The 26100-nt window shown below is 42.4% G+C and overlaps 1 protein-coding gene across 1 annotated transcript in view; it reads right to left on the bottom strand.

Annotated features, from left to right (window-relative positions):
* Positions 1 to 2237: 2237 nt before the first annotated feature.
* DNAJC1 (DnaJ heat shock protein family (Hsp40) member C1) overlaps positions 2238 to 26100 on the bottom strand; it is a 210314-nt gene continuing 186451 nt past the window's right edge. The window contains exons 10-12 of the mRNA XM_082617246.1: positions 9227 to 9275; positions 7196 to 7629; positions 2238 to 4754 (exon numbers count right to left, since the gene is read on the bottom strand). Of these exons, the coding sequence (XP_082473372.1) occupies positions 4686 to 4754; positions 7196 to 7629; positions 9227 to 9275 (552 nt within the window). The 3' untranslated portion in view covers positions 2238 to 4685. The remainder of the gene's footprint in view (positions 4755 to 7195; positions 7630 to 9226; positions 9276 to 26100) is intronic.

Genomic DNA, 26100 nt, shown 5'->3' with positions numbered 1-26100 from the left:
GGGATACTGACCCTCAGGCTCCTGGCTTATGACAGGTAGTGAAGGCAAGAGGTGAGCAGGCAACTTTCCCTACAGAAGAATCCGGTGTCTTTTTGTTCGTTCCTGTAGCAGTTCCTGAAGTGGGAGGGCACGGAGGGCATGAGGAAGGGAGCTGGACCCGCGGGTCCCTGCTGAGGCTGGAGGGTCCCAGAGCAGCCAGGCCAGGTGCTCAGTGGGGGCAGCGGGAGGAGGGGCTGCCCTGCCCCCCACTTCCCACCAGGGCAGGTGATAGCCCCGGGGCTGGCCCCTGGCTCTCTCTGGACACACTGGTAGCTTCCCCCTGGGGATCCGACTGCGAACGTGGTTTCCCTTTTTTCTGTCCTACATGAAGCCATTCTTTTTCTCCCCAGACCAGAGGGGAAAATAATTGCAGCCGTTCAATTTTACAGCATGTTAATTTAGCTCTCCGGTGAATCAAGTCGAAGGCTGAGGGCCAAGCAGTTTATTCAAACAGGAGGCTGGGACTCCTGCCAAGACAGTGGGGTGGCTTCCAGGCCAGCCCCGCCGTGATCCCAGCTACAGGTGGAGTCGGGGGTGGGGGGGCGGGAGGGGAGGCCGTGCGGCAAACCGCTAAAGGGGGCCACGGCCCGGGCAGCCGCGGGAGCACAGGGGGAGCCTGCCTGACGCTGGCAGGAGCCCCCCCGGTCAGGGTGGGCCTGACTCAGGCGGGTCCCCGTGCCCCTGGGGGCACCAGGGCTCAGGGTCAGCACAGTCGCTGCGTCCTCGCACTTTCTCTGCCACAGGCGAGCAAAACGAACGCGGACGCCTCAGAGCCATCTGGGATGGGGGTGTGGTTCAGAGTCCCCCCCGCCCCAGGGACCTCCAGCAGCCCCTCACAGATGGGTGCCATCCTCCAGCAGCCCCTCACAGATGGGTGACCATGTAATGTGCAGTCCAGACTGGGTGCACGGAGACAGGTATAAACTGAGACTGTCCTGGGCCACTTGGGACCTGTGGTCACCCTGTGTGTATAGAGCATCACAACTTAAACTGTGCCTAACAACTACAACAGCTACCCTACAGGTGGAAGTGGGGCTGAGGTAGTCGGTATTTTAAAGGGATGAGTTCTCTACTTTCAAAAGGGGTGGATGGACTTGGTGTGAGGGCAGGGCTGGCACATACCAAGAGGCAAGAGGCCTTTCTAAGGCGTCCGGAACATCGACTGGGAAGAGCTGCTGCTGATTTATTCTAAAACTGAGATCGGAACCCAGGAGAAGGCTCAGCCCATGGGGGCAATATTCCAGTCAAAACGGAGCCCGTCTTGGGGGGCAGAACGTTTGCCAAGCACACATGGGTCAATCAAGGAGATAAGAGCTCAAGACTTCTATGTGCTTCCTAAGCAAATGTCACAGAAGCACCAGGTCGTCCACTGGGAACCTCAGTTCTTAGTAACAAAGCATTGTGAGGCACAGCCGGGAAAGCACACAGGCCTGCCAGCCCTGCCAGGCCCTGGGCAGCGGGTGACAGCACCTGGCCTCGAAGCAGCGCTGGCTGCTGGTGGGAACCTGCTAGAACAGTCAGGGGCTTCGTGAGGACACAGGAGGGAACGTGTGAATGGGCTTGGAAACCGGTGCCGTCGGTGTTGTGAAGAACGGAGCTGTAACCTTTTGCCCCAGTGGAGAAAGTAAATGTCAATCACTACAGGACAAAGGGCCCGGTTCTCCGGGAAGATGGGGGCAGACACCCCAACCTGTGCGGGGCCGGGGGGCGCAGGTGGGCAGCGCATGCTGGGGCCAGGCCAGCGCTTTACAAGCCCTGCACGAAGAGACACCTCCTGCTGTTCCCTCTGCCAGGGTCTGAGTGGGGTGGGGACTCTGAGGTCGAATTCTGGGCCTCTTTTTGTCAGAGGCCAAGTCTGAGGATTCTCCTTGTACCACGTGGGCCCTTGGTGGGCTGCAGTCAGAGTAAACACTTGAGCAGAGGCCTGACTTAACCTTTTTAGGTAAGGAACCTTTGGGGCAACCGGTGAAAGATGTGTACCCTCTCTCCAGAAAACCACACGTCCAAAAGAATAAAGCCTTTGCATACCTTTGGCAGGGTTCCCAGACCACCAGGGTCTGTACAGTGCCCAGGACTCCTGGGGCCCAGGCTAGGGATTCCCGCCCGCAAGGGACCAAATGAGCGTGGCTGGTGGACTGCCAGCCCTGCTACCTGCGTCTGCAGCCACTGAAAATGATGGTAACAGGAAGCCTGGATGGTCAGATAGAAAAAGAACATTTATTGTGTTCAACAAGCCAGATTATCATCGTAACAACCTATGCAGCAGCCACCGTTATTCCCTATTTTTCCAGATAAGGAATCAAGACAAAGAGGTAAGACAAGGCACTGATGTCACACAGCTCAGAGGTGTGAATAGATAGATAAGGTCACAAGGCGGGGCTGAGGGGTGGGTTTAGGGAACACTTCCCTGGGGCGTCAGGAAGGAGAGGGGGGCCGTGCCTGGTCCCCATGTGACCTGTGTCGGGAACCCCTTTTGGAGGTGCCATTGCTTTCCCGTGACCTCGCTCAAACTGAACCCCACGGGTCTCCTGTGTGCAGCTGAGCTCCTGAGCCCTGCCCCACCCGGCCCACTGGTCCTACTTCAACAAAACTCAGCAGCTCCAGGTCCCCCAAATAGGGGAGGCCACGCAGAAAGGGGCTGGTGGCAGGGATAGTCATCAGTAGAAAACAGTGCTAGAAGACTCCTCCTTAGTGAGTGTGCAAAAGATGAGGTTGGTAGGCAAATTAGGGCATTTCATCCTAAATTGTACCTCTTAAGGCATCTTTGGGCCCCTGTGGGGCTCTCCCCACACTGGAAGCCCAGAAATCTGGTCATGGGGTTTGGGGGTGCATGCAACAGAAACCCAATTCAAAGTACCGTAAGTGAAAAGCATGATTTCATGGAAGGATGCTCACAGAATGTCACAGGCTGGACAACCAAGCTGTGTGACAAGCCTGACCCTGGACTCAGAGACAGGATGGACCCAAGGCCTGGAAAGCAGCCAGAACAATCCCTTCCTGATTCCCTCCATGCACCAGCTTCTTCCTCTGAGACGTCCCACACCAATGGGGAGTGGGCCTTGGCCCGAAGTGAATGCACAGTAATAACCTCATGGCCCCATTGGCTCCAGGAGAAAGTTCTGGGGCAGAAGCTGTTGGCTCTGGTGCCGCCCGTGACCAGCTCTTGTTTGTTCTTAGAAAGAGGCCTCCTGACATGCAGGCCAGGCAGCCTCTCCCTCCCTGGCTGCCTCCCTTTCCTGACCAGGATGAGGCTCAGGGGAGCTGCTGCCCGAGGACTCAGTTCATGAGAACAATGACTTGCAGCAGTTTCTCCACTGCTCTTTTTGACATCGCAGAGGTGGCAGGTCCTCCACAGCGTCAGAGGCAGGCCTACCTGGAGCCACGTGTGTCCTGCTCAGGCTGAAAGGTTACAGAGCCAGTGTGGCCGCTGCCACCCAAACCTTCTCCAGGAATCTAACCTCATTTCAATCCTTAGAGAAAAATGACGTCTTTATAGCATTTTATCAAATTACCTCCCTGAAATGTGTTCTGGTGATCATTTTTTTAAATTTTATTTTTAATTTATTTATTTTTGGCTGTGTTGGGTCTTCGTTGCTGCGCGGCAGGCTTTCTCTAGTTGCAGCGAGCGGGGTCTACTCTTCATTGCGGTGTGCAGGCTTCTCATTGCAGTGGCTTCTCTTGTTGTGGAGCACAGGCTCTAGGTGTGCGGGCTTCAGTAGTTGTGGCTCGCAGGCTCAGTAGTTGTGGCTCGTGGGCTTAGTCGCTCTGCAGCATCTGATCTTCCCGGACCAGGGCTTGAACCCGTGTCCCCTGCATTGGCAGGCAGATTCTCAACCACTGCGGCACCAGGGAAGCACTGTTCTGGTGATCTTGATGGTTTTCAAGTTTAGGCAATCTGTACTTGAGCAAACTGCTTTCAGCCCTGAGCAAATGACAGATTTAAAAAGGAGCACTCAGCTGATGGTGATGGTTCAGTCAAAAGTAACAGCACAAAATAGTGATTTTTAACTCAGGTATTGAAAAGTGGGACCCAGTGTCATCAGATCCGAAAAACCTTGCCTACGTGTTGTCTGGAAATTCTATCTGTTGGGTATGCATTTCTACCAAACCATCCAAACTTAGAGTTTATTATGTCCTTGTGCATTTAGACTTATTTTTTTCTACATACATATAACATATGCATATACATACAGTTAAGATAACCCCACACTACTCCCAGCAGCTAGCTCAATACAAAGCTGGTTTGTTCTCCCAAATACTGGCATCCTGCTACTCATTAGCTGGTGTGATCTTTGGTCAAAGAAACACATTACATTTTCATTCTTACACATTAGTTCACTCATATGTTCCTTCAAAATCATACATTTGCCTGACTGTTAGAAAGCACTATTCAGTTTGTTCCCCAGGAAATTAAACTTTGCAGTGATGAGAGAGAAAATAATCTATAAAATACCCAAATCTGATTTTTTCTCCTTTAACACAGTATTTGTTTAAACAATGTAGCACAACATTTATTTTACATTTAAAATTTTTTTTACTAAGGCACATGACGTATAGAAATAGTGAGGTACAAAATGCAAATTTCTGCATAAGATTTTTAAAATAATCCTTTTGGAAAATAAGGTAAACATCATCTTCCAGAGGATTCAGCTTTTAGCTTGTTTTTTCTTCTGGACCAGTTCAACCAGCAGCTTGTATCGAGCGATACAGTCTTCCTGGAGCGAGAGAGAGAGAGACAGAGAGTTGACAGTTAAAATCAGAGTGACCCTCATGGGGTGAGCCTGCCGTACCCACTGCTGACCAAGGGCTGTCCTGTCCACCTGGAATTCCCTGGGTGCCTGGGAGGGAGGTATGATGTGCACCCTGGGGGATGGGCCAGTGGCTGCTGTCTGTGGGACAGAGACTTTGGTTACTGTGATGGTGACTTTCGACTCACCAGTGGTACTTAACATTTTAACATTTCACCGTTTCGTCACAACACATTACTTCAGAGAAACGAAAAAGCTTGAGGCCAGGCATCCACAACATCATTCACATTATGGTTTGCCTCTCCCTGGGGGCCCCTGGGACCTTCCTGCGGTAGGGCCACGTCGGCCCAGCCCCACGGGCTACTGCAGGGAGTGTGCCCCGCTCTTCCTCCGGCTCGTGCCAGCCCCACCGAGGTCTTCCAGCCTTCCAGTCAGGCTACAGAACTAGTAGCTTCAGACGCCAGCTGCCTGTCGCTGTCACCCCTTGGGGTGAGGACCCCTGATGAAGCAGGGGAAGGGCCTCATTGCTCTCTTATTTATCACAAGGTACTTTCCAGAATCCATTTCTGTTTCTGTTCAAAAACACCCCAACGGCACTATAAGCCTTCACTAACTTAAGGTCACACGTGAACTGGTTTGTGCTCCGCAGCAGATGACTTTATCAGTGGCCCTGGACAGAGAATGGGTGTTCCTCCTCTTTCTGGGGTTTTGGCTTAGTAGTGTTCTGAGAGAATCTTCTAGTAAGTGCCTCTTCTGCATCCCCAAGGGCCACCTGCCTAAAGTGTCACCCTTTCCCTAACAGCCAAGCTGCCCGGCCGGCCCAGCGCTCTGTGGGGGGATGCGGGGACCCTGGGCTCTGAGCAGCAGGCCTGCCAGGGTTGGGGGCCCAGCCCAGCCCAGCCCCGTGCGGGCCTCAGGCAGAGGCTCCTCCTTCAGGCCCAGGGCCCCCAACGGCTTGCAGGCCCCTTCCAGGGAGTCGCCCTGTAGCGGGCGAGCCAGCAGGCAACCTCCCCTGGACCTGGTTCTGACGTGGAAGCTTAAGGGGAACACCTGCAGGATAATAAACAGTGCTGCTCATTCCTCCCTGAACCAGGAAGGTTTCCAAACCCCAAGGCAATGAGTTTCTGAGTGTGCTGTCCACAGGAATCCACGGTTCCAGCTCCTTCATTTTAAGCCAGTGTCAATTCATCACACATGTAAATGCCTCTGTCCCGACAGATGCTAAGAAATTCAGGGAAAATAATTACTTCTGGCAAATCAGTTGGAGGGGCTGGGAGGATCTGTGTTTCTCAAATAGATCAACTGCTAATGGTTTATTTTTCTCCCCGGGAATTCTCAACTTCCTCATTTTAAAGTAGGTGATAGATAACTAGACTTGTACGCACGGGGACATCCATGGCCACGAGCTAGATTTTCCGACATCGAATTTCAATTAAAAAAAAAAAAGAATGTAAATGAACATCAGTGTGCCCACAGGCTACTGAGTGATGGGCACAGAAGGCAAAGGAGACTGGTTCTTTTGATTTCTCGGTGTTCCTGGTGCCTCAGACGAAGGGTTATGGCTACGAGGAAAGATGCCCAGGAGGCTGTATCAGGAAAGGCTGGGGTTGAAAAGATCACACCGGAGGCTCTGCAGCTCCCAGCTGTCAGAGCAGAAGACAGAGGCCGGACTGGGCCTGCCTTCCCACAGGGGCTGCCCCTCCTCCCTCCTATCTGAGTTGGCATTCGGGGACTCTCTGCAGATGTGTTTAAACAGACACGAAAAGCTGTACACTGGGAGGAATGGGCTACAGAGGACAAGCTGGATCCTGATCCTGAGGGCAACCTCTCCCTGACCCCGCCCCAACACTACTTCCAGCCTTTGGTCCACAGGTGCCACCGCTGAGTCCAGACAAATTACACGGCCGAACTGGTGACCTTGGCGACGCCGGCTGCCACACATGTTCCCCGGGTTAAAAAGCTGTGAAGCGCTGGAGGGGCTCGTGATTCTGTGGGAAACCTCCTTGCTGGCCGAAGGGAGCCTCCGCCTGCGAGGGAGCCCTGGCCCTGCGCGGCCCTCGCGGCGACAAGGATGCTGCCCGGCCGTCCCCGCTCCGCTCCCGCCGAGCGAACGCTCCAGAAGGTTGGCGGGATTGCTGTGGGGGAAGGTTATGATCTATGCGTGGGGTTTTCGCTGAGTAAACATAACTGGTATCTGTAACTTGGAATCTTGACCTCATTTACACTAAGCAGTCGAGTGCAGATTCACAGGCTCTCGGGAGACATCTAGTGGAAGGTAACTGTTAGGTAAGAGATGAGGCGGATAGAAAGACGCGTAGAGGAGGGAAAGCCGGTGGACCCGCTGCGGCCGCGGCCGCGGCCGTGTGACCTAGACCCGCTCGGAGGCCTTCCTTCCTGGCGTCACCCACCTTACTCTTGGACGGAACACACTTGGCGATTTTGTCCCAGCGGTCAGAGCATCCCCTTGGGTACTGCTGTAACGCTAACTCCAGAAGCTTCTGTTGGCTCTGAGTCCAGGGCTCCTCCGCGGCTCGCGCTCGCTCTCTCTTCTGGCTCTCGTCGTCGCTGGACTCGTGCTGTTCTGACATGTCGAAGTCCCTCTGCCTCTTTGCCCGGACCTTCTCCTCCGGCTCGGGCGGCCGGGCTGGCCTCCGCCTCCGAGGCCGGCTCTCCTCCGCGGCCTCCGGCTCGGCCTCCTCCTCGCCGTCCTCCTCCTCCTCCAGCTCCCCGGCCTGCTTGGCCTCCTCCCGCTGGGTGATGATGTCGTCCGGCAAGGTGGCGGCGGCCTTGGGGGGCCTGGAGTTCTGGGCCGTGGATCTGAGCTCGGAGAGTCTGACCATCCCTGTGAGAAAGGACACACGGAGGGGAAGGGCAAGGTCAGTTCCCGTGACAAGTGTCAGGACAGCTGCCTTCACCACAGCAGACAGTGCGCTGGGCACTCGGCATGTATTGTATACTTAATGTTCACACTATTCTATAAAGACAGCCATCGTGACCCCAACTGCACAGAGGAGGGAAGTCAGTCTCAGAAGCAGCAGAGGTGGGATCTGAACCCACTTCTGTCTGATTCCAAGCCTTTGTCCTTCCACCACTCTGAGGACTTCGGGGGCCTCCCAGGGCCAGGCTGTGATCAGAGGATGAGAAGGTCTCTTTGAGAGGGGATAAGCGGCTACTCTCGAGGTATGGAAAGATGTTCTTCAGAATCTAGGGTTGTTATTAGTTCCGCGAGCGCCAAGTACAGTGAATCCGTCAGACCTCCCGCTGGGCTCACTGCCTGCATGGGGGACCCCCGGGGACCCCCCCGGCACCCCTCGAACCAAGCTGCTTCCTGTGCCACTGCGATGCCTCTTTTGACAGAAAAGCACACTCCCCCTGCCACGCACAGGTGTGTTCAGCCACGCCTTTCCCGCCCTGCTCACACACTCCCGACCCCTCCGTGCTCCAGGATGATCTGTCCGCGCTCCACCGCCTTTTCAGGAGCAGGTTTCCGGAGACTGTGTCCGAGGGGAGCGTCTTTCACAGAAGCACGTTGCGCGCTTGGGCCTCCACACGCAGACCAACAGCCACTCTGGTAGGAGAGCAGTCTGGAAATGCCCTCCTCGCTGGAGCCCGCAGAACCGCACGCCCCATCCTTTCCAGGGGAGACGTTTCGAGATCTCGGGGTGTGCTGGTCCCTAGTAGGTTACATCGAGTACAGGGACCTGTATTTAAGTGGAGTTGGAAGGTTTAGGAGGCATTTTCTTCTTGGTTCCAAGCAAAAAGTATGGGGACTTGAACAAAATTCCACTTAGTCTTGGAGGAAATGGATTTTTAAAAAAAATAAATTTATTTTATTTTTGGCTGTGTTGGGACTTCGTTGCTGCGCGCGGGCTTTCTCTAGTTGTGGAGAGCAGGGGCTGCTCTTCGTTGTGGTGCGCGGGGCTTCAGCAGTTGTGGCACATGGGCTCAGTAGTTGTGGTGTGCACGGGTTTAGTTGCTCCGTGGCACGTGGGATCTTCCCAGACAAGGGCTTGAACTTGTGTCCCCTGCATTGGCAGGCGGATTCTTAACGGCTGCACCAGCAGGGAAGTCCCTGGAGGAAATGGATTTTGAGAAACATAGATTCTTGGAGAAGCTGCTTGGCCTGTCCCGAAGGACGCTTTGTGTGTGTGGTGGCAGTGGTGGACGGTGTGGGGAAATGGAGCAGACTGGCGTTCCCCCGCGTGCCCCCTCCCCCCAACACTAGAGAAGAACAAGGTTTTTACAGTTCTTCAGACTTATTAAGTCCATCTTAGCACCACTGTGTGTGCAGGGCTGCGCTGGCTTGTGGGCGCTTGTAATTCGATCCCTTTCACAGAGGTGACCAGTAGAGTCCACTGGGCAAAACAAGTTATTATAAAAAGGGATTTATTTTGAAGGCACGGCTTTAGATTAATGGGATGGAGTGGGTGCTGACTCACCTGGGGAGCAGGTAACTGAATCCTTCAGTTGCTTGGCTTTGGTTGTCACCTGTTTCAAAATATAAAAGCAGAGAAAATCTGACTTTCCATATGTCTACTGTAGGTCAAGTGACCTCTTTCATAGAAGGTCCGTGTGAAGGAAGAGGGTTTACTGAATCTTAGGCCTGGATGGACCCTCAGTCATCAGTTCAGTCCAGTTTTTTAACCAACATGGAAATTGAAGCCCAGAGAGATTAAATGAATTACACCAAAATATCCATCTGATCAAGTGGCAGAGTCAGAACAAGAATTCAGGTCACCTGATTACAGCCCCATTATACAAGGCTGCCTGTGAAGGTGTACTGGTTTCCAGAATCACTATACTATAAACACGTCATGTGTTTTAGTTAGAATTTCCTGAAAGAGTCTCTTTCTTCACTGGAGAATATTATACCAAGGGGTATTACGAACAATGGGGAAATTTACTCTTAGGCTAACGTTAGCCTTTCTTTTCTTCACATCCCAGAAAGAAATCCTAAGAGCACCAAGATTGACACTAGTGGAAGGACCTCTTGGTGGAGTAGTAGATGGACCCAAGAACCATGAGACATTTACATACTCAAGTGTGGATCCACAGAAATAATGTTTTCTTTCTTCTGTATAAATAGTATTATATTGTACGTCTCATCCTTTAGCTTGCTTTTCTTAATTTAATGATGTCTTGGAGGTCTATAGATAGATTTCCCTTTTTAAAACTGAGATAAATTTTACATAGAGTGGAATGTACAGATTTTTAAATGTACATTTCAATGAGCTTTGACAAAAAAAACCCCATGCAACCAACATTCTAATCAAATTATAGAAAATTCCTGTTACCCTAGAAAGTTCCCTGTGCCCCTAAATCCATCTCTACCCTGCCATAGACAACCACTGTTCTGATTTCTATTATATATATTTTAAGCAGGAGATCAAAATTAATTTAAAAAAATTAAACTTGGATAGTTAACTGCCCCAATGCACTTATTAAACAAGCCATCCCTTCTCCATTTATTTAAAAGGTTAACTTTATTGAAATTATATTAAAATTACATTTCATTGTATACATGGAATACATACTTTGTATGCTATCCCCTTAATCCGTGTAAATTCTTGAACCAACATTTTGCTGCTTTAATGAAATTTGAAAGGAAAACCTCAGAAAGCATGCTCTAACATCCTCAGAGCTCGGAGTTAGAGCTCATATTCAGTTTTGGTTCCACCTCTGATTAGCTGGGTAACCTTGAGCTATTTCCAATCCTCTCTCTCTCTCTCTCTCTCTCTCTCATGTATTACCCTCTGTAATATGTGGATAAAACTGCTAATACCTTTTGTCTGGTAGGGATGTTTTAAGTTTGAAATAAGCTCTTAGCATGATACCTAGCAAATGTTAAAGGCTTATAATTACCTATTATAATTGATGTGGATCATTTATTTTCCATCCATGCAAAAGGGCAGAATTAGAAAAAATATTTAAAGCTGCTTAGAAACACTCTTCAATTTTATTCCCTCTCTGTGGATGACTTTGCTTCGTATTTTATGGGAAAAAACTTGAAGTTATCCAACATGAGCTTCCCTGACTTCCAACTTTCCCAACTCAAATTTCTGATTGCACCACCATATATCTTTCCCACATTTTATATAACCTACACATATCCTCTTGTACATTTTGAATCACCTCTGCATTACTTACAATACCTGATACAATCTAAATGCTATGTAAATAGTTGCCACTGTGAGGCAAATTCGTGTTTCGCTTTTTACAACTTTCTGGATTTCCCCCCCCAAACATTTTCCATCCGAGGTTGGTTGGATTTGCAGGTGTGGTGCCGACCATACCGTGGGGCTTCCCTCTGTAACTGCCGTTAAGTGTCTTATTTAGATGTCTCCTAGCTCCTGAAACTAAACAACTCCCAACCTAAACTCATCAACTTCTCTGCTTTCCCCACTTCCTTTTCCTAACAGTACTGTCATCCCAGTCACGTAGGCGCGAAACCAAAGAGCCAATTTTTGGACTTTTTTCTCCCTCCCCAACCAGCTGCCACGTTCTTCACAATACTGATCCCATGTGTTCCCGTCTCTCTCAGATCTCCACCACCTGTATTAGTCCTTCATACTCTGACTGAATTAATATAACAGCCTTCTAACTGGTCTACAACTTATTTATTAGCAGTTCCCATGGAATAATATCCCCAAGGCAGAGTTCTGATCAGATACCTTTCATGGCTCATCAATGACCATACAACAAAGTGTTCAATTCTTAACCTGACACACAAGGAAATCCACAATCTGATCTATTTTCTTTCCTGTGTGCATACTTCCTTTCAGCGAACTAAACAATTAATGCTCCCCAGATGGTCAGAAATTCTCTACTCTGTACTCTTGGGCATTGTTGACATTTGTCTTAAATGATTTTCTGTTCTTCATCAAACTTCTCCTTAAATATCTATCCATCCAGAGCCAAATCATCCTTCGAGATACTTGCAAGTGTGACTTTCTTCTTGAAGACTTCCCAGATGTCCACCACCAGGACTACCAAGTCTGGTGACAATACCTCTCCTCTCTCAATTTCTACTGTATTTTTAAAGATTCTATATTTTTACATCATAATACAATAACATTACCTTTTCCTCTTTTGTTGCACAGTTCTATGAATTTTAACACATTTATAGATTCATGTAACTATAGGATACACAACCTACATATAGGATATGGAATAATTCTTTTTTTCCTCCTGCATCTTGTTATTTAACAAAATATTTTGGAGATTATTCCAGAATAGTACACAAAGACCTCCCTTGTTCTGTTTCTTAAGAAACAGCTTAACTGAGATATAATTCACATACTATACAATTCATCCACTTAAAGTGTATAATTCAGTGGTTTTTACTAAATTCAGATATGTGCAGCCATCATCGTGGCTAACTGGAGAACATTTTCATCTCTTTGAAAAGAACCCCCATATCCTTTAGCTATCATTCTCCATCCTCCTCATCCCACCCCATCCCTCATCAAGCAATAAGCAACTACAAATCTCTGTCTCTACAGATTTCTCTATTCTGGACTTCCATATGAATGGAATCATACAATATGTGGATTTTTGTGGCTGGCTTCTTTCACTTAGGGTAACGTTTTCCAGGTTCATCTAAGTTGTAGCATATATCAGTACTTTATTCCTTTTTATTGCAGAATAATATTCCATTGTATGGATATAACACATTTTGTTTATCCATTTATCAGGTGATAAACATTTGTGTTGCTTCCATCTTTTGGCTATTATAAATAATGCTGCTATAAACATTCGCATATAAGTTTTTGTGTGGGCATATGTTTTCATTTCTCTTGGGTATATACCTAGGAATGGAATTGAGTTATATGGTAACTGTGTTTAACTTTTTGAGGAACTGTCGTACTGTTTTCCAATATGGCTGTACCATTTTACATTCATATCAGCAGTATATGAGTCTTCTGATTTCTTTACATCTTTCCTAGAACTTGTTATTACCCAACTTTTTGTATTATCGCACATCCTAGTGGATGTGAAGTGGTATCTTGTGGTTTTAATTTGCATTTACCAAATGACTAGTGATACTGAACATTTTTTTTCATGTTTATTGGCTATTTGTATCTCTTCTTTGGATAAATGTATATTCAGATCCTTTGCTCATCTTTTATTTGGGTGATTTGTCTTTATCATTGAGTTGTAAGTTGTATATTCTGGATACAAGTCCCTCATCAAATAAATGATTTGCAAATATTTTCTCCCATTCTGTGGGTTGTCTGTTCCTGCTCTTAGTGGTATCCTGTGAAGCACAAAAGTTTTAAATTTTGAGGACAGCCACATTTTTTTCTTTTTTTTAGTTGCTTGGACTTTTGGTGTCCTATCTAAGAATCCTTTTGCCAAATCCAAGGTCATGAAAACTTACCCTTCTGTTTTCTTCTAAGGGTTTTATAGTTTTAGCTCTTACATTTAGGGGAATATTGCAGTCTTAACAATGTTAAATCTTCTGATCCATGAACAGGAGATACTTTTCCACTTATTTTGATCTTCTTCAATTTCTTTCAACGATGTTTTGTAGTTTTTAAAGTTTGTATTTTTTGTTAAATTTATTCCCAAGTATTTTATTCTTTTTGATGCTACTGTGAGTACAATTATTTTCTTTATTTTCAGGTGTTCATTGTAGGTATATAAAAATAAAACAGTTTTGTATATTTATGTTTACCGCAATCTTGATGTACTCATTTTATTAGTTCCAATAGTGTTTTAGTTAATTACTTAGTATTTTCTATACATAAAATCATGTCATTAGCAAATAGGGATGGTTTACTTCTTCCTTTTCAATCTTATTTCTTTTTCTCAGCTAACTGCCCTGGCTAGAACCTCATATAATGTTGAATAGAAGTGGTGAGAGCAGACATTCTTGTCTTGTTCTTTATCTTAGCAGGAAAACATCCCCTCTTTCACCAATAAGCATGATATTAACTGTGGGTTTTTAGTAGATGTTCTTTATCAGGTTGAGGCACTTCCTTCTTATTCCTAATTTGTTGAGTGTTTCTATCATGGAAGGATGTTGGATTTGTTAAATGCTTCTATTGAGATGATCTTGTTTTTTAACTCTATTGATATGATTAATTTACATTAATTGATTTTCAGATATTGAATCATCTTTGCATTCTTGGGATAAATCCCACTTGATTAGGGTATATAATTATTTTTATAAGTTGCTGGATTTGGTTTGCTGTATTTTGTTGAGAATTTTTGCATCCATATTCATATGAACTATTAGTATGTAGTTTTCTTCTCATGTCTTCAGTTTGGTATTAGAGTAATACTGGCTTCACAAAATGTGTTGGGAAGTATTCATCCTCTTCTATTTTGGGGAAGATTTGTGAAGTTTTGGTATTCACTCTTCTTTAAATGTTTGGTAGAGTTCAGCAGTGAAGCCATCTGAGCCTGGGCTTTTCTTTTTGAATAGTTTTTTTTTTAAATTACTAATTCAATCTCTTCACTTGTTATAGGCCTATTTCGATTGTCTATTTCTTCTAAACTTGATTCAGTTTTAGTAGTTTATGTCTTTCTAGGAATTTGTTCATTTCATTTATATCTATTAGAATAACAGGTATCTAACTTCTTCGCATACATTTGTTCACAGTATTCCTTTACAGTCCTTTTTATTTCTGTAAGGTTGGTAGTGATGTCTCTTTTTTCATTTCTGACTGTATTGATCCTTTTTCTTTTTGTCAGCTTAGTTAAATGTTTGTCCATTTTATTGATATTTTCAAAGAACCAGCTTTTGGATTCATTGACTTTCCTCTATTTCTTTTCTAGTCTTATTTCATTCATTTCTGCTCTACTTTTTTTTTTTTTTTTTTTTTTTTTTTGCGGTACGCGGGCCTCTCACCGCTGTGGCCTCTCCCGTTGCAGAGCACAGGCTCCGGACGCACAGGCCCAGCGGCCATGGCCCACGGGCCCAGCCGCTCCGCAGCATGTGGGATCCTCCCGGACCGGGGCACGAGCCCGTGTCCCCTGCATCGGCAGGCGGACTCTCAACCACTGCGCCACCAGGGAAGCCCCTGCTCTACTTTTTATTATTTCCTTTCTTCTCCTTCCTTTAAGTTTAGGTTGTCATTTTCCCATTGTCTTAATGTGGAAGATTGAATTATTGGTTTGAGACCTTCTTTCTTAATAAAGGCATTTATAGCTATAAATTTCCCTCTACGAATTACATTAGCGGCATTTCTTAAATTTTGGTGTGTTGTGTCTTCATTTTTCATTTGTCTTTAAGAATTTTGATTCCCCTTGGAATTTCTTCTTTGATTCATTTGTTGTTTAGGAGTCTGCAGTTTAATTTAGACATATTTGTTGATTTTCCCAATTTCTTCCCTGACACTGATTTCTAATCTCATTCCTTTCGGATCAGAGAATATACTTTGTATTATTTCTATCCTTTTAAACTTATTGAGGTTGTTTGATGGCCTCGCATATGGTCTAACTTGGAATATATTTCATGTTTACTTGAAGAATGTATATACTGTTGTTGTTGGATGAGGTGTTATAGAGATGTCTGTTAGGTCTAGCTGGTTTATTATCATTCAATTTTTCCTTGTTAATCTTCTGTCTAGTTTTTTTATCCATTATTGAAAAGTGGAGGCAATGAAGTTTCCAACTCTTATTGTTGAATCATCTATTTCTCTTTTCATCCATCTCAGTTTTTGCTCAATGTATTTTGGTGCTCTGTTATTAGATACACATGCTTTTAACTGTTATATTTTCCTGGACTGGCCTTTTAATTATTATAAAATGTTCCTCTTTATCGCTAGTAATTTTTTTGTTTTAAAGTCTACTTAATCTAATATTAGTATAGCCACTCCAGCTTTCTTACAATTGCTATTTGCATGATATCTTTTTTCTATCCTTTTACTTTCATTTTATTTCTATCTGTGAATCTAAAGTGTGTCTCCAGTAGACCACATAGAGATGAATCATGATTTTCTTAATCGTGTTGGATAATCTCTCTTTTGATTGGACTGTTTAATCCATTCACGTTTAATGTTGTTGATATAGTTGAATTTGATTTCTTTTAACTTTTAATGTCTTTTTTGTTCCTCTATTCCTCTATTATTGTTTTCTTTTGCATGAGTATTTTCTAATGTAGCATTTAATTAATGATTTTTTTTTTTACTATTCTTTATTGAGTTTTGTTTTTTTTAAGAGGTTGCTCTAGGGTTTACCATATACATCTTATGACAGTCAGCTTCAGATTTATACTACCTTAATTCCAGTGATATACAGAGATATTACTTCAATATAGCTCTATCCCTCAGCTCCCAGCCCCAGCCCCAACCCCAACCCCAACCATTTTTTGGCCATGCTGCGTGTCTTGTGGGATCTTAGGTCCCTGACCAGGGATTGAACCCAGGCCCTCAGAAGTGAAAGCATGGAGTCCTAACCACTGTACTGCCAGGGAATTCCCTAGCTCTATTCCCTTTACCCTGATACTGTAGTATGGCCATTATACATATTGTATCTATTCATGTTACAAACCCAGTAATATTCTTATAATTACTACTTTACCATCTGTAATGGTTCACTCAGCCCCATACAGCTTTGCTCCCACCCACCTCCTTTGTGCTGTTATTGGCAAATATATTAGACAAATACTACCTTTCTATGTGTTACAGGTCTGACAGTAACATATATCTATTATTTGATACAACTGCTTTCTAAATCAGTTAAGAAAAGAAGAAAACATTTATTAATACTGTCTTTCATAATTACCTTATTACCTTTACTGGTGTTCTTTTTCATGTGGATTCAAATTACAATCTGGGGTCACTTGCTTTCAGATTAAAGAATTTCAGTTTTTGTTATCTTGAAAATTTTTTATTTTGCATTCATTTTGATAAATAGCTTTGCTGGATGTAGGATTTCTGGTTGCCAAGTTTTTCTTTGAGTACTCTGAATATGTTATTCCACTGTCCTGGCCTACGTGGTTTATGCTGAGAAATAAGCTGTTAATCGTATTGGTGTGTGTATGGGGGGGGATTCCCTTGTTAGTCACAAGTCATTTCTCTCTTGCTGCCTTCAAGGTTTTCTCCTTATTTTTGACTTTCAGCATTTTTGTTATGATGCATCCTTTGTGGATATCTTTGAACTTATCCGACTTGGAATTCAGCAAGTTTCCTGATGTATATAGGTTAGCTTTTTTCAATGTATTTGGGAAATTTTCACCCACCATTCTTTGGATTTTTTTCCCCCTCCTTTCTCTCTCTCCTCTCCTAACTCCCATTATGCGTATGTTGGTGTGCTTTAATGGTGTCTCATTTTTCTCTAAGGCTCTGTTCACTTTTCTTCTTTTGTTTTTCTCTCTGTTCTTCAGCTTGAATATTCTCTGTGGAGCATCTCTAGTGAATCTAGTGAATTTATTTATCTTTGGCTGTGTTGGGTCTTTGTTGCTGTGTGCGGGCTTTCTCTGGTTGTGGTGAGCAGGGGCTACTCTTCATTGCGGTGTGCAGGCTTCTCATTGTGGTGGCTTCTCTCGTTGCAGAGCACAGGCTCTAGGCATGCGGGCTTCAGTAGTTGTGGCACATGGGCTGTAGACCGCAGGCTCAGTAGTCGTGGCACACAGACTTAGTTGCTCTGCGTCATGTGGGATCTTCCCGGACCAGGGATCGAACCCGTGTCCCCTGCATTGGTAGGCAGATTCTTAACCACTGTGCCACCAGGGAAGTCCTCTAGTGAATTTTTAAAATTTCAATTATTGTACTTTTTAACTCCAGAATTTCCACTTGGTTCTTCTATTTCTTTTAAAATAATTTCTATCTCTTTATTGATATTATTTGTCTGATGCAACACTGTCATTATATCTTCCCTTGTTTCTTTCATCATTCTTTCTTTCAGTTCTGTGAACATATTTACAAGGGTTACTTTGAAGTCTTTTTCTGTGAATTCTGACATTTGGTCACTCTTATAGGGCAGCTTCTGTTGCCTTCTGTTTTTCTAATGTATGGGTCATATTTTCCTGTTTCTTTTCATGGCTCATTATTTTTGTTCAAAACTGAACATTTAGATAATATATTGCAGCAATTCTGGTTAGTGATTTTTCTCTCACCACACCCTTCCCCAGGTTAGGGTCTGTCCTTGTTATTTGCATGTTTGTTTAGTGGATGGCTGGATTTAGCGAAGCCTACGCCCCTGTGCCCCCTACAGCATTAAGCCTCTGATGTCGCTCCTCAGGTACTGCAGGAATGGGTATCCCCAGTCATCTTGGGGTGCTAGTGGTATTTGTAGGACCTTCTTCCTCTCTTTACCTGACCACACCCATTAATAAACTACATTAACTGCTGGCTGATGCTTTATGGTTTACAAAATGCCCCAGGGCATAAATTGCTCTACAATCAAATCAAATCAAATTGTGGTTCCTTTGAAGGAGTGGTTTCTGAAGGCAATGTGTGATATTTATTCTGACTCCTGGAGGACTCCTCCTAGAGAAGGAGTTATTATCCATGAGTTGGTTTGTTATTCCTTGTACTGACAGAGAATTCTGAATACAGTACATGTCTTCCTTGGCTTATGATGGAGTTACAGCCCAATAAAGTTTCAACAAGTTTCAGTAAGTTGAAAATGCTTACAATACACCTAACCTACTGAACATCATAGCTTTTAGCCTAGCCTGCCTTAAACACGCTCAGAACATTTACATTAGCCTAAAACTGGACAAAGTCATGTAACACAAAGCCTATTTTATGATAAAGTATTGAATATCTCATGTAGCTTATTGAATACTGTACAGAAAGTGGAAAAAAGAATGGTTGTAAGTGTATCAGCTGTTCACCCTCATACTCACTTGGCTGAGTGGGCGCGGAAGCTGCTACCACTGCCCAGCATCACGAGGGAGTATTGTACTGCACATGACTAGCCCAGGAAAAGACCAAAACTCAGAATTCAAAGTATGGTTTCTACTGAAGGTGTATTGCTTTCGCACCATCATAAAGTTGGAAAATAGTTAAGTTGAACCACTGTAAGTAGGGGACCATCTGCATATATCACAATCTGGCCTATCCATACCACACAAAACAAATAGCTGCTATAATCTGAGTCTTTCAGATCCTCAGTTCTAAATAATAAAATGAATGGGATGTCACTATAGTCACCTTTGAGCCGTATTTTTCTCTCACTTAAAAAGGCAACTTAGAACCTATAAGAAAGAAGCAAAAAGCACAACTTGTCAACTTTCCAATTCTATGTAGTCCAACATTTATTTTAATATTCTCTCCTCTTTGCCAAGTCCCTATCTCCTGGTGCCATAAGATGGTTGTATAACAATGATAACTCTAAGTAATCCTTTTTTTCTTGAGAATTTCTCTTCTTTTCATTAGTTTCTGTCTCAGGAGAATGCATGTATGTGGCAAAATATTTCTGTTTTGGGGGCAAATTTGGCATCCTCAGCAGATCATTTATTATTCTAGGCAGATTAAGAGGTTTCCAAATAAGTGACAGTCTAATAATAAAGCTCACTGGCCAGGGTGCCTCTGAGTATGGCAGTATGCCACTTCAGGAACGGAAAGTCATCCTTCAGTGAGCATTGGTCACCACCAGTTCTATTTCTTTCCTATAGATCTAGATAACTTCAATTACATGGGTGTCAGTTTGCTTTTTTTCTTTAAAGGTATAACTGACAAGGTTGTAAGATATTTAAAGCAAACATGATGATTTGATATATGTATACATTTAAAAGGATTCCCCCTATTAAGTTAATTAACATATCGATCACCTCATATATTCACTTTTGTTGAGAACATTTCAGTTCTACTCTCTTAGCAAAGTTCAATTCTATAATACAGTGTTATCAACTGTAGTCACTGTGTTATACATTAGATCCTCAAACCTTATTCAACTTATAACTGAAAGTTTGTACCTTTTTACCAACCTCTCCCTATTTCCCCCATCTCCTAGTCCTGGCAACCGCTTTTCTACAATTTTTCTATGAAGCTTGACTTTTTTTTGCTGAATAATACTCCATTTTGTGTGTGTGTGTGTGTGTGTGTGTGTATAAATACATTTTCTGTATACACTCAGCAGCTGATGGACTCTTGTTTCCATACACTGGCTGTTGTGAATATTGTTGCTATAAAATTGGGAGTGCAGGTATCTCTTGGAGATAATGATTTTGTTGCCTTTGGATATATACCCAGAAGTGGGATTACTGGATCATATAGTAGTACTATTTTTAATTTCTTGAGGAACCTTCATACTGTTTTCCATAGTGGCTGTACAAGTTTACATTCCCACCAAAAGTCTACAAGGGTTTTCTTTTCTCCACATCCTCACCAGCATGTTATCTCATCTTTTTCATAACAGATATCCTAACAGGTTTGAGGTGATATCTCATTGTGATTTTGATTTGCATTTCCTTGATGATTAGTGATGTTGTGCATCTTTTCATATACTTGGCCATTTATAGGTCTTCTTTGGAAAAAAAGTCTATTTAGCTCTTTTGCCCATTTTAAAATTGAATTTTTTTTTTTTTGGTATTATGTTGTGTGAGATCCTTGTATATTTTGGATATTAACCCCTTACTGGATATGTGGTTTGCAAGTGTTTTCTCCCATTCCATAGATTTTCATTTTGTTGATGGTTCCCTCGCCGTGCAGAAGCTTTTTAGTTTGATGTAGTCACACTTGTTTTATTTTTGCTTTTGTTACCTTTGCTTTTGGTGTCAAATCCAAAAAAATCAACACTGAGACTAATGTCAAGGGGCTTACTCCCTATATTTTCTGCTAGTTTTATGGTTTCAGGTCTCATGCTCAAGTCTTTAATCCATTTTGAGTTAGTTTTTGTGTACAGTATAAGATAGAAGCCTGGTTTTATTCATTTACGTATGGCTGTCCAGTTTTCCCAACACCATTTATTGAAGAGACTATCCTTTTCTCATTGTATATTCTTGGCTTTGTCAAAAATTAGTTGCCTGTACTAGTAAAATAAACCAGTGGATTTATTTCTGGCCTCTCTATTCTGTTTCTAATGCCAGTACCATACTGTTTTGATTACTATCACTTTAAAAGTTGAAATCAGAAATGTGATCCCTCCAGGTCGTTCTTCCTTCTCAAGATTGCTTTGGCTATTTGGGATCTTTTGTGGTTCCATACAAATTTTCAGACTGTTTATTTCAGTGAAAAATGCCATTCGAATTTTGAGAGCGTTTACACTGGATCTGTAGATTGCTTTGGATGGTATGGACATTTTAACAATATTAAATTCTTCCAGTCATGAACACAAAATATCTTTCCATTTATTTGTGTCTCATTCAATTTATTTCCTCAGTGTCTTGAGAGTTTTCAGTGTATAGATCGTTCATCCTCTTGGTTAAATGTAAAACTAGCACTTTATTCTTTTTGATGCTATTGTAAATGGAATTAATTTCTCTTTTTGATAGTTTGTTGTTGGTGTACAGAGTTACAACTGATTTCTGTATACTGATCTTGTAGCTTACGATTTTACTGAAATAGTTTATTAATTCTAACAGTTTTGGTGGAGTCTTTAGGGTTCTCTATATGTAATATCATGTCATCTGCAAATAGAGATGACATTGGCGGTGACATAGTCATCACCAAATTTATTTCTCTCTCATAGATCTAGATGACTTGGATAACATGGGTGCCAATTTAGTCATGAATGTTTAGTATTACTTCTCTCACCTATTCTATAATGAATTTTTCAGTTGCTCATTCTGCTTTTATATCATGTGCAATTGTAGAAGGTATGGTCTCTGTCTGACTTAATGGAGATTTATGACTTTTTTCTAGCCTCCTTTTAGAAGACCTACAGGTCCATACAGACAAGACTTCTCTTCTTCCTCAGTATGTGAACAAATAATATTGTGGGCTACTGGCTTAGGTGGGCTTTTGGATAACACTACCCACATGTGTATTAACAGTTACATGGATTGTAGAATTGTAGGGAAATTTGTTTCATGTTCTGATTCCAAGCAGAAAATACTTTATAATCCTTCTTCTTAATGTAGTTATACCTAAAGCTATCTTTAAAATTCTTATATGAGCAAATCTGGGATATATAGGTTAGGGTGGAGTGAATGAAAAAAAACCTAAAATAGGTTTCATTCCTTCCAGTGAAAACACTGATGAAAGTAAAAGAAAATTAATTAACAAAATGAAAACTATATTCCATAGGGTACAGTTAGGATCAGTGGATAGTTACATAGTGGCACATTTCTACTCAACATACAGAAGAGTTTTCCATTTTTCTGAGCTATATAAAGTGTATACTCATATTCCTGGCATCCTCAGATAACTCAGAAAATAAATGTTGGCTATTAGTGATAACCTCAAGTCATATTTTTCAAATTCTGGCTGACTTAATGATATTTTAAGTATTCTAATAATAAAAATTATGTAACTGTGAAGTTCATTACAGTTGGACCTCGAGTAACACAGGTTTGAACTGAGCAGATCCACTTACATGTTTTTTTTCAATAAATATGTACTAAACTATTACACAATCCACCGTTGGTTGGATCTGAGGAGGAAGAACTATGGATACACAGGGCTGACTGTAAAGTTATATGTGGATTTTCAACTGCGGGGGACTGGTGTCCCTAACTGTCATGTTGTTCAGGGATCAACTGTATTTTCATTCAGTTGTATTTAATTTTGGCCAACTTTCTGCTGAATCTAGCACTCGTTATAACCAGGAGCTACTGTAGTTTTCAAATAAAAATGGCACTCTGTTACCTGAACATTAAATAAACGCCCTGAAAAATGTTTCCAGCTGGTAGAGAGCAGTGCTGTTTATTCTTATTATTTCTCCAATGTCTTTAAATTTTTCTCTGGATCCTCTGTCTGGATAGAAAATACAAGAAATAATAATAGTGTACATCTTAATCATTGACAAAGAGGGCCTTCCATTAACTTCCTGATCACCTCTATAAGTAATGTAGATGGCCATTTACTGGGAGAAAATACTTATGCCAACAGACAGTAGTGTAGTTTTGCAGATATTTTTAGTCTATCAACAAAATATTGCAACAAGCCAACATACATTCACCCACTTTCCTCTTTTTTAAATGGGTTACCCAAATTTTTAGCACAAGGAAGCAATTTTACATTGCGTTAACACATTAGCATCTGCCCAAGGGTCACCATCTATTGACTTGCTGCATCTCTAAGCTATACATAAGACAGAGTTAAGCAAATAATTCAGGGTAATAAAAGAAATCCCACCATAAAGTACGATGCTATCCCCAGACCATAGATTATACTGTGAGAAACCAGTTCCTTCATGAATAAAACATCCATGGTATTCAAAGTGAATATCACTGTAACTAGTAAATTACATCTAGACTTTAAAGTGGATACTATCCTCTTGGTAAGATACAGGGTTCTGATGAGTGAGTACAAATTACAAACTCAATATAGTAGTAATATAGGACACTAAATAAGATCCAGGAGAAAACATATAAGAATGGTAAATGGGAGATATATATAGAAAAATTTTTATGCAATCTGCAAGTATGCTTTGCTTGAATGAATCACTGAGGAAGATGAACAAGTGTTCAGTTGGAGCTTAACGAGATGCTGAATATTTCTGTGGTTCAAATATTCAAAGGAAAGCAACTGCTTTTGGAGCTCTCTGGAGTTCCAGCCCCATGGACTGGCCAGTGTCTTGGGACATGGAATACCTTGCTCTCAAATTTATCCTCCTTTGGCCCAGAACCTCAGAAAACCAAGAGATTTCACTTTGAAGATGATATTTGGTCTAGGGCATGGCTGACAAAGAATAGTGCTGTCCTACACACAGGGTTAAGATGTAAAAATCAAGTCTTTGCTGAACTAAGAGGACAGTGTGGCTTAAATAAGAGTCAAACAATCTCGGTTCTAGTCCCAGGCTGCCATTAACTAGCTCTGTGGCCTTGAACTTTTATCTCTTTCTAGAACTCACATCTGTAATAAGTGATTATTATAGTGATTTACAATTGTGTAATGGTTCATAATAACAAAGTATTTTCATGATGCTATCACATTTCACCCACCAGCTACCCCGTGAAATTCATATCACAGGCGAAGAAACTGAAGCTCAGAGTGATATGGGGACCTACAAAATCACACAGCCCGTAAATGGTAGCATAGGACACCAAAGCCAGGTTTTCTTTTAAATTCTTTTAAATTCTTTCCACTTAACTTCTTTATCCATAAAACAAAAGATTGCATTAATGATTTCTTTTTAAATCAAATATTCTGTGATTCACTAGATGTGACATTATTTTAGTATTATTATTTTTTTGGCTGCACCACGTGGCATGTGGAATCTTATTTCCCCAACCAGGGATTGAACCCAGGCCCTCTGCAGTGAGAGTGCGGAGTCCTAACCACTGGACTGCCAGGGAATTCCCTAGATGTGATATTATTAATGAACTATCTTTCAATTTAGGTGAATTACCAAAGATTTATTAAGTATTGACTTAGCATATCACTATACTGAGAACAGTGGTATATGTATAAGATCTAGTCTTATTCCACCTCAAGGAGCTTCAATGTGGTTATTCCTTTGCATACTCATTCAACAGATTTCCAATTAATTAGGACTGTGCTTATAAGAAAGAAAATCATTGTTTATTGCTTTAAAAGTTTTTTACTTCTAAATCAATGTTGGCTAAAGTAAGGAAAGAGCAATCCAAAACAGGCTTGTGTACTGACAGTTTGGGAGTCTGGCCTCACCTCTCATGAAGGCCAATTCTGTACTACTTTACCCAAGTTACTGCCAATCACCAACTAGGTGAATTTAGTAAAGATTCAAGCCCTTTGTACTTTGATTTCCCCAGTGTGTGTCACAGAGATCTGTTGGTGATACCTGTCACCCTATTGATGTATAAGCAATCTGGGTGGATATCTTGTTCCTCTCTCTCCACTATTCTGTTTGCCCCTCCTTAAGCTGTGTCCTCTGTGGAAAAAGACAACTGAACCAGATAAAAGAAGGACATTCTCTGGACAAGGGTCTGCAAGTAGTTGTTATTACTTTGCTAGAACATTCAAATTAGCCCTCAAGGCCCTTTGATGGGGGAATATAAACAGGCAAAAATATTAATAGATGGCTCTAGAATTCCACTAGTAAAGCTGTTTTCAGTGAGGGGATGGTCTGGCAAGTGTTTCAATAGAGGTTGAATGTTCCCACTGCCCTCCCGGCCTAGGTGTCAGCTGTCAAGTACCTTACTGTTTTGATTACCATAGCTTTATAACATATTTTGAAAACAGGACATGTGATGCCTCCAAGCTTTGTTCTCTATCAAGATTGTTCTGGCTATTTGGGGTCCGTTGTGGTTCCATACAAATTTTAGGATTTTTTTTTCTATTTCTGTAAATCAGTAAAGCTTTTATAATAAAAAAATTTAAGAAGAATGAGGTAGGCCTATATACTGACATGGAAAGATATAAAATATTTTTTCTTTCAATTTTTAAAAGTAGTTTTAAAAATCAAGGTAATACATGCACACAGCTTAAAAAAAAAAATCAGTTTACAACCAGGGCTTCTGATGAAAAGCCATGTACCCTACACCCAGAAGCATGGATTTCTGTTCACAGTCTTTTTTTGAAATTTTAAAATATTTTTTCTGAGCATTGTTTTTTTAACCATTTAAAAAAACTGAAGTATAATAAATTTACAATGTTGTGTTGGTTTCGGGTGTACAGCAAAGTGACCTGGTTACACACACACACACACACACACACACACACACACACACACACATATTTTTCAGATTCTTTTCCATTATAGGTTATTACAGGATATTGAATATAGTTCCCTGTGCTATACAGTAGGTCCTTGTTTATTTTATATCTGCCCCCTGCCATTTCCTTTGGTAACCATAAGTTTGTTATCTACATCTGTGAGTCCATTTCTATTTTGTAAATAACTTCATTTATACAATTTTTTAAGATTCCACATATAAGTGATATATGATATTTGTCTTTCTCTGACTTACTTCACTAGTATGATAATCTTTAGGTTCATCCATGTTGCTGCAAATGGCATTATTTCATTCTTTTTCATGGCTGGTAATATTCCATTGTGTTCATATACCACATCTTTATTCATCTGTCAATGGACACTTAGGTTGCTTCCGTGTCTTGGCTATTGTAAACAGTGCTGCTATGAACACTGGGGTGCATGTATCTTTTCGAATTAGAGTTTTTGTCTGTTCTGGATATATGCCCAGGAGTAGGATTGCTGGATTGTATGGTAGCTCTATTTTTAGTTTTTTAAGGAACCTCCATACTGTTCTCCATAGTGGCTGCACCAATTTACATTCCCACCAGCAGTGTAGGAGGGTTCCCTTTTCTCCACA

This window comes from Mesoplodon mirus, assembly GCF_964341445.2.
Source record: "Mesoplodon mirus genome assembly, chromosome: 4".
Classification (NCBI taxonomy): Eukaryota; Metazoa; Chordata; class Mammalia; order Artiodactyla; family Ziphiidae; genus Mesoplodon; species Mesoplodon mirus.
The sequence above is the reverse complement of the archived record's forward strand: the minus strand, read 5'-3'. Positions and strand labels throughout refer to the sequence as shown.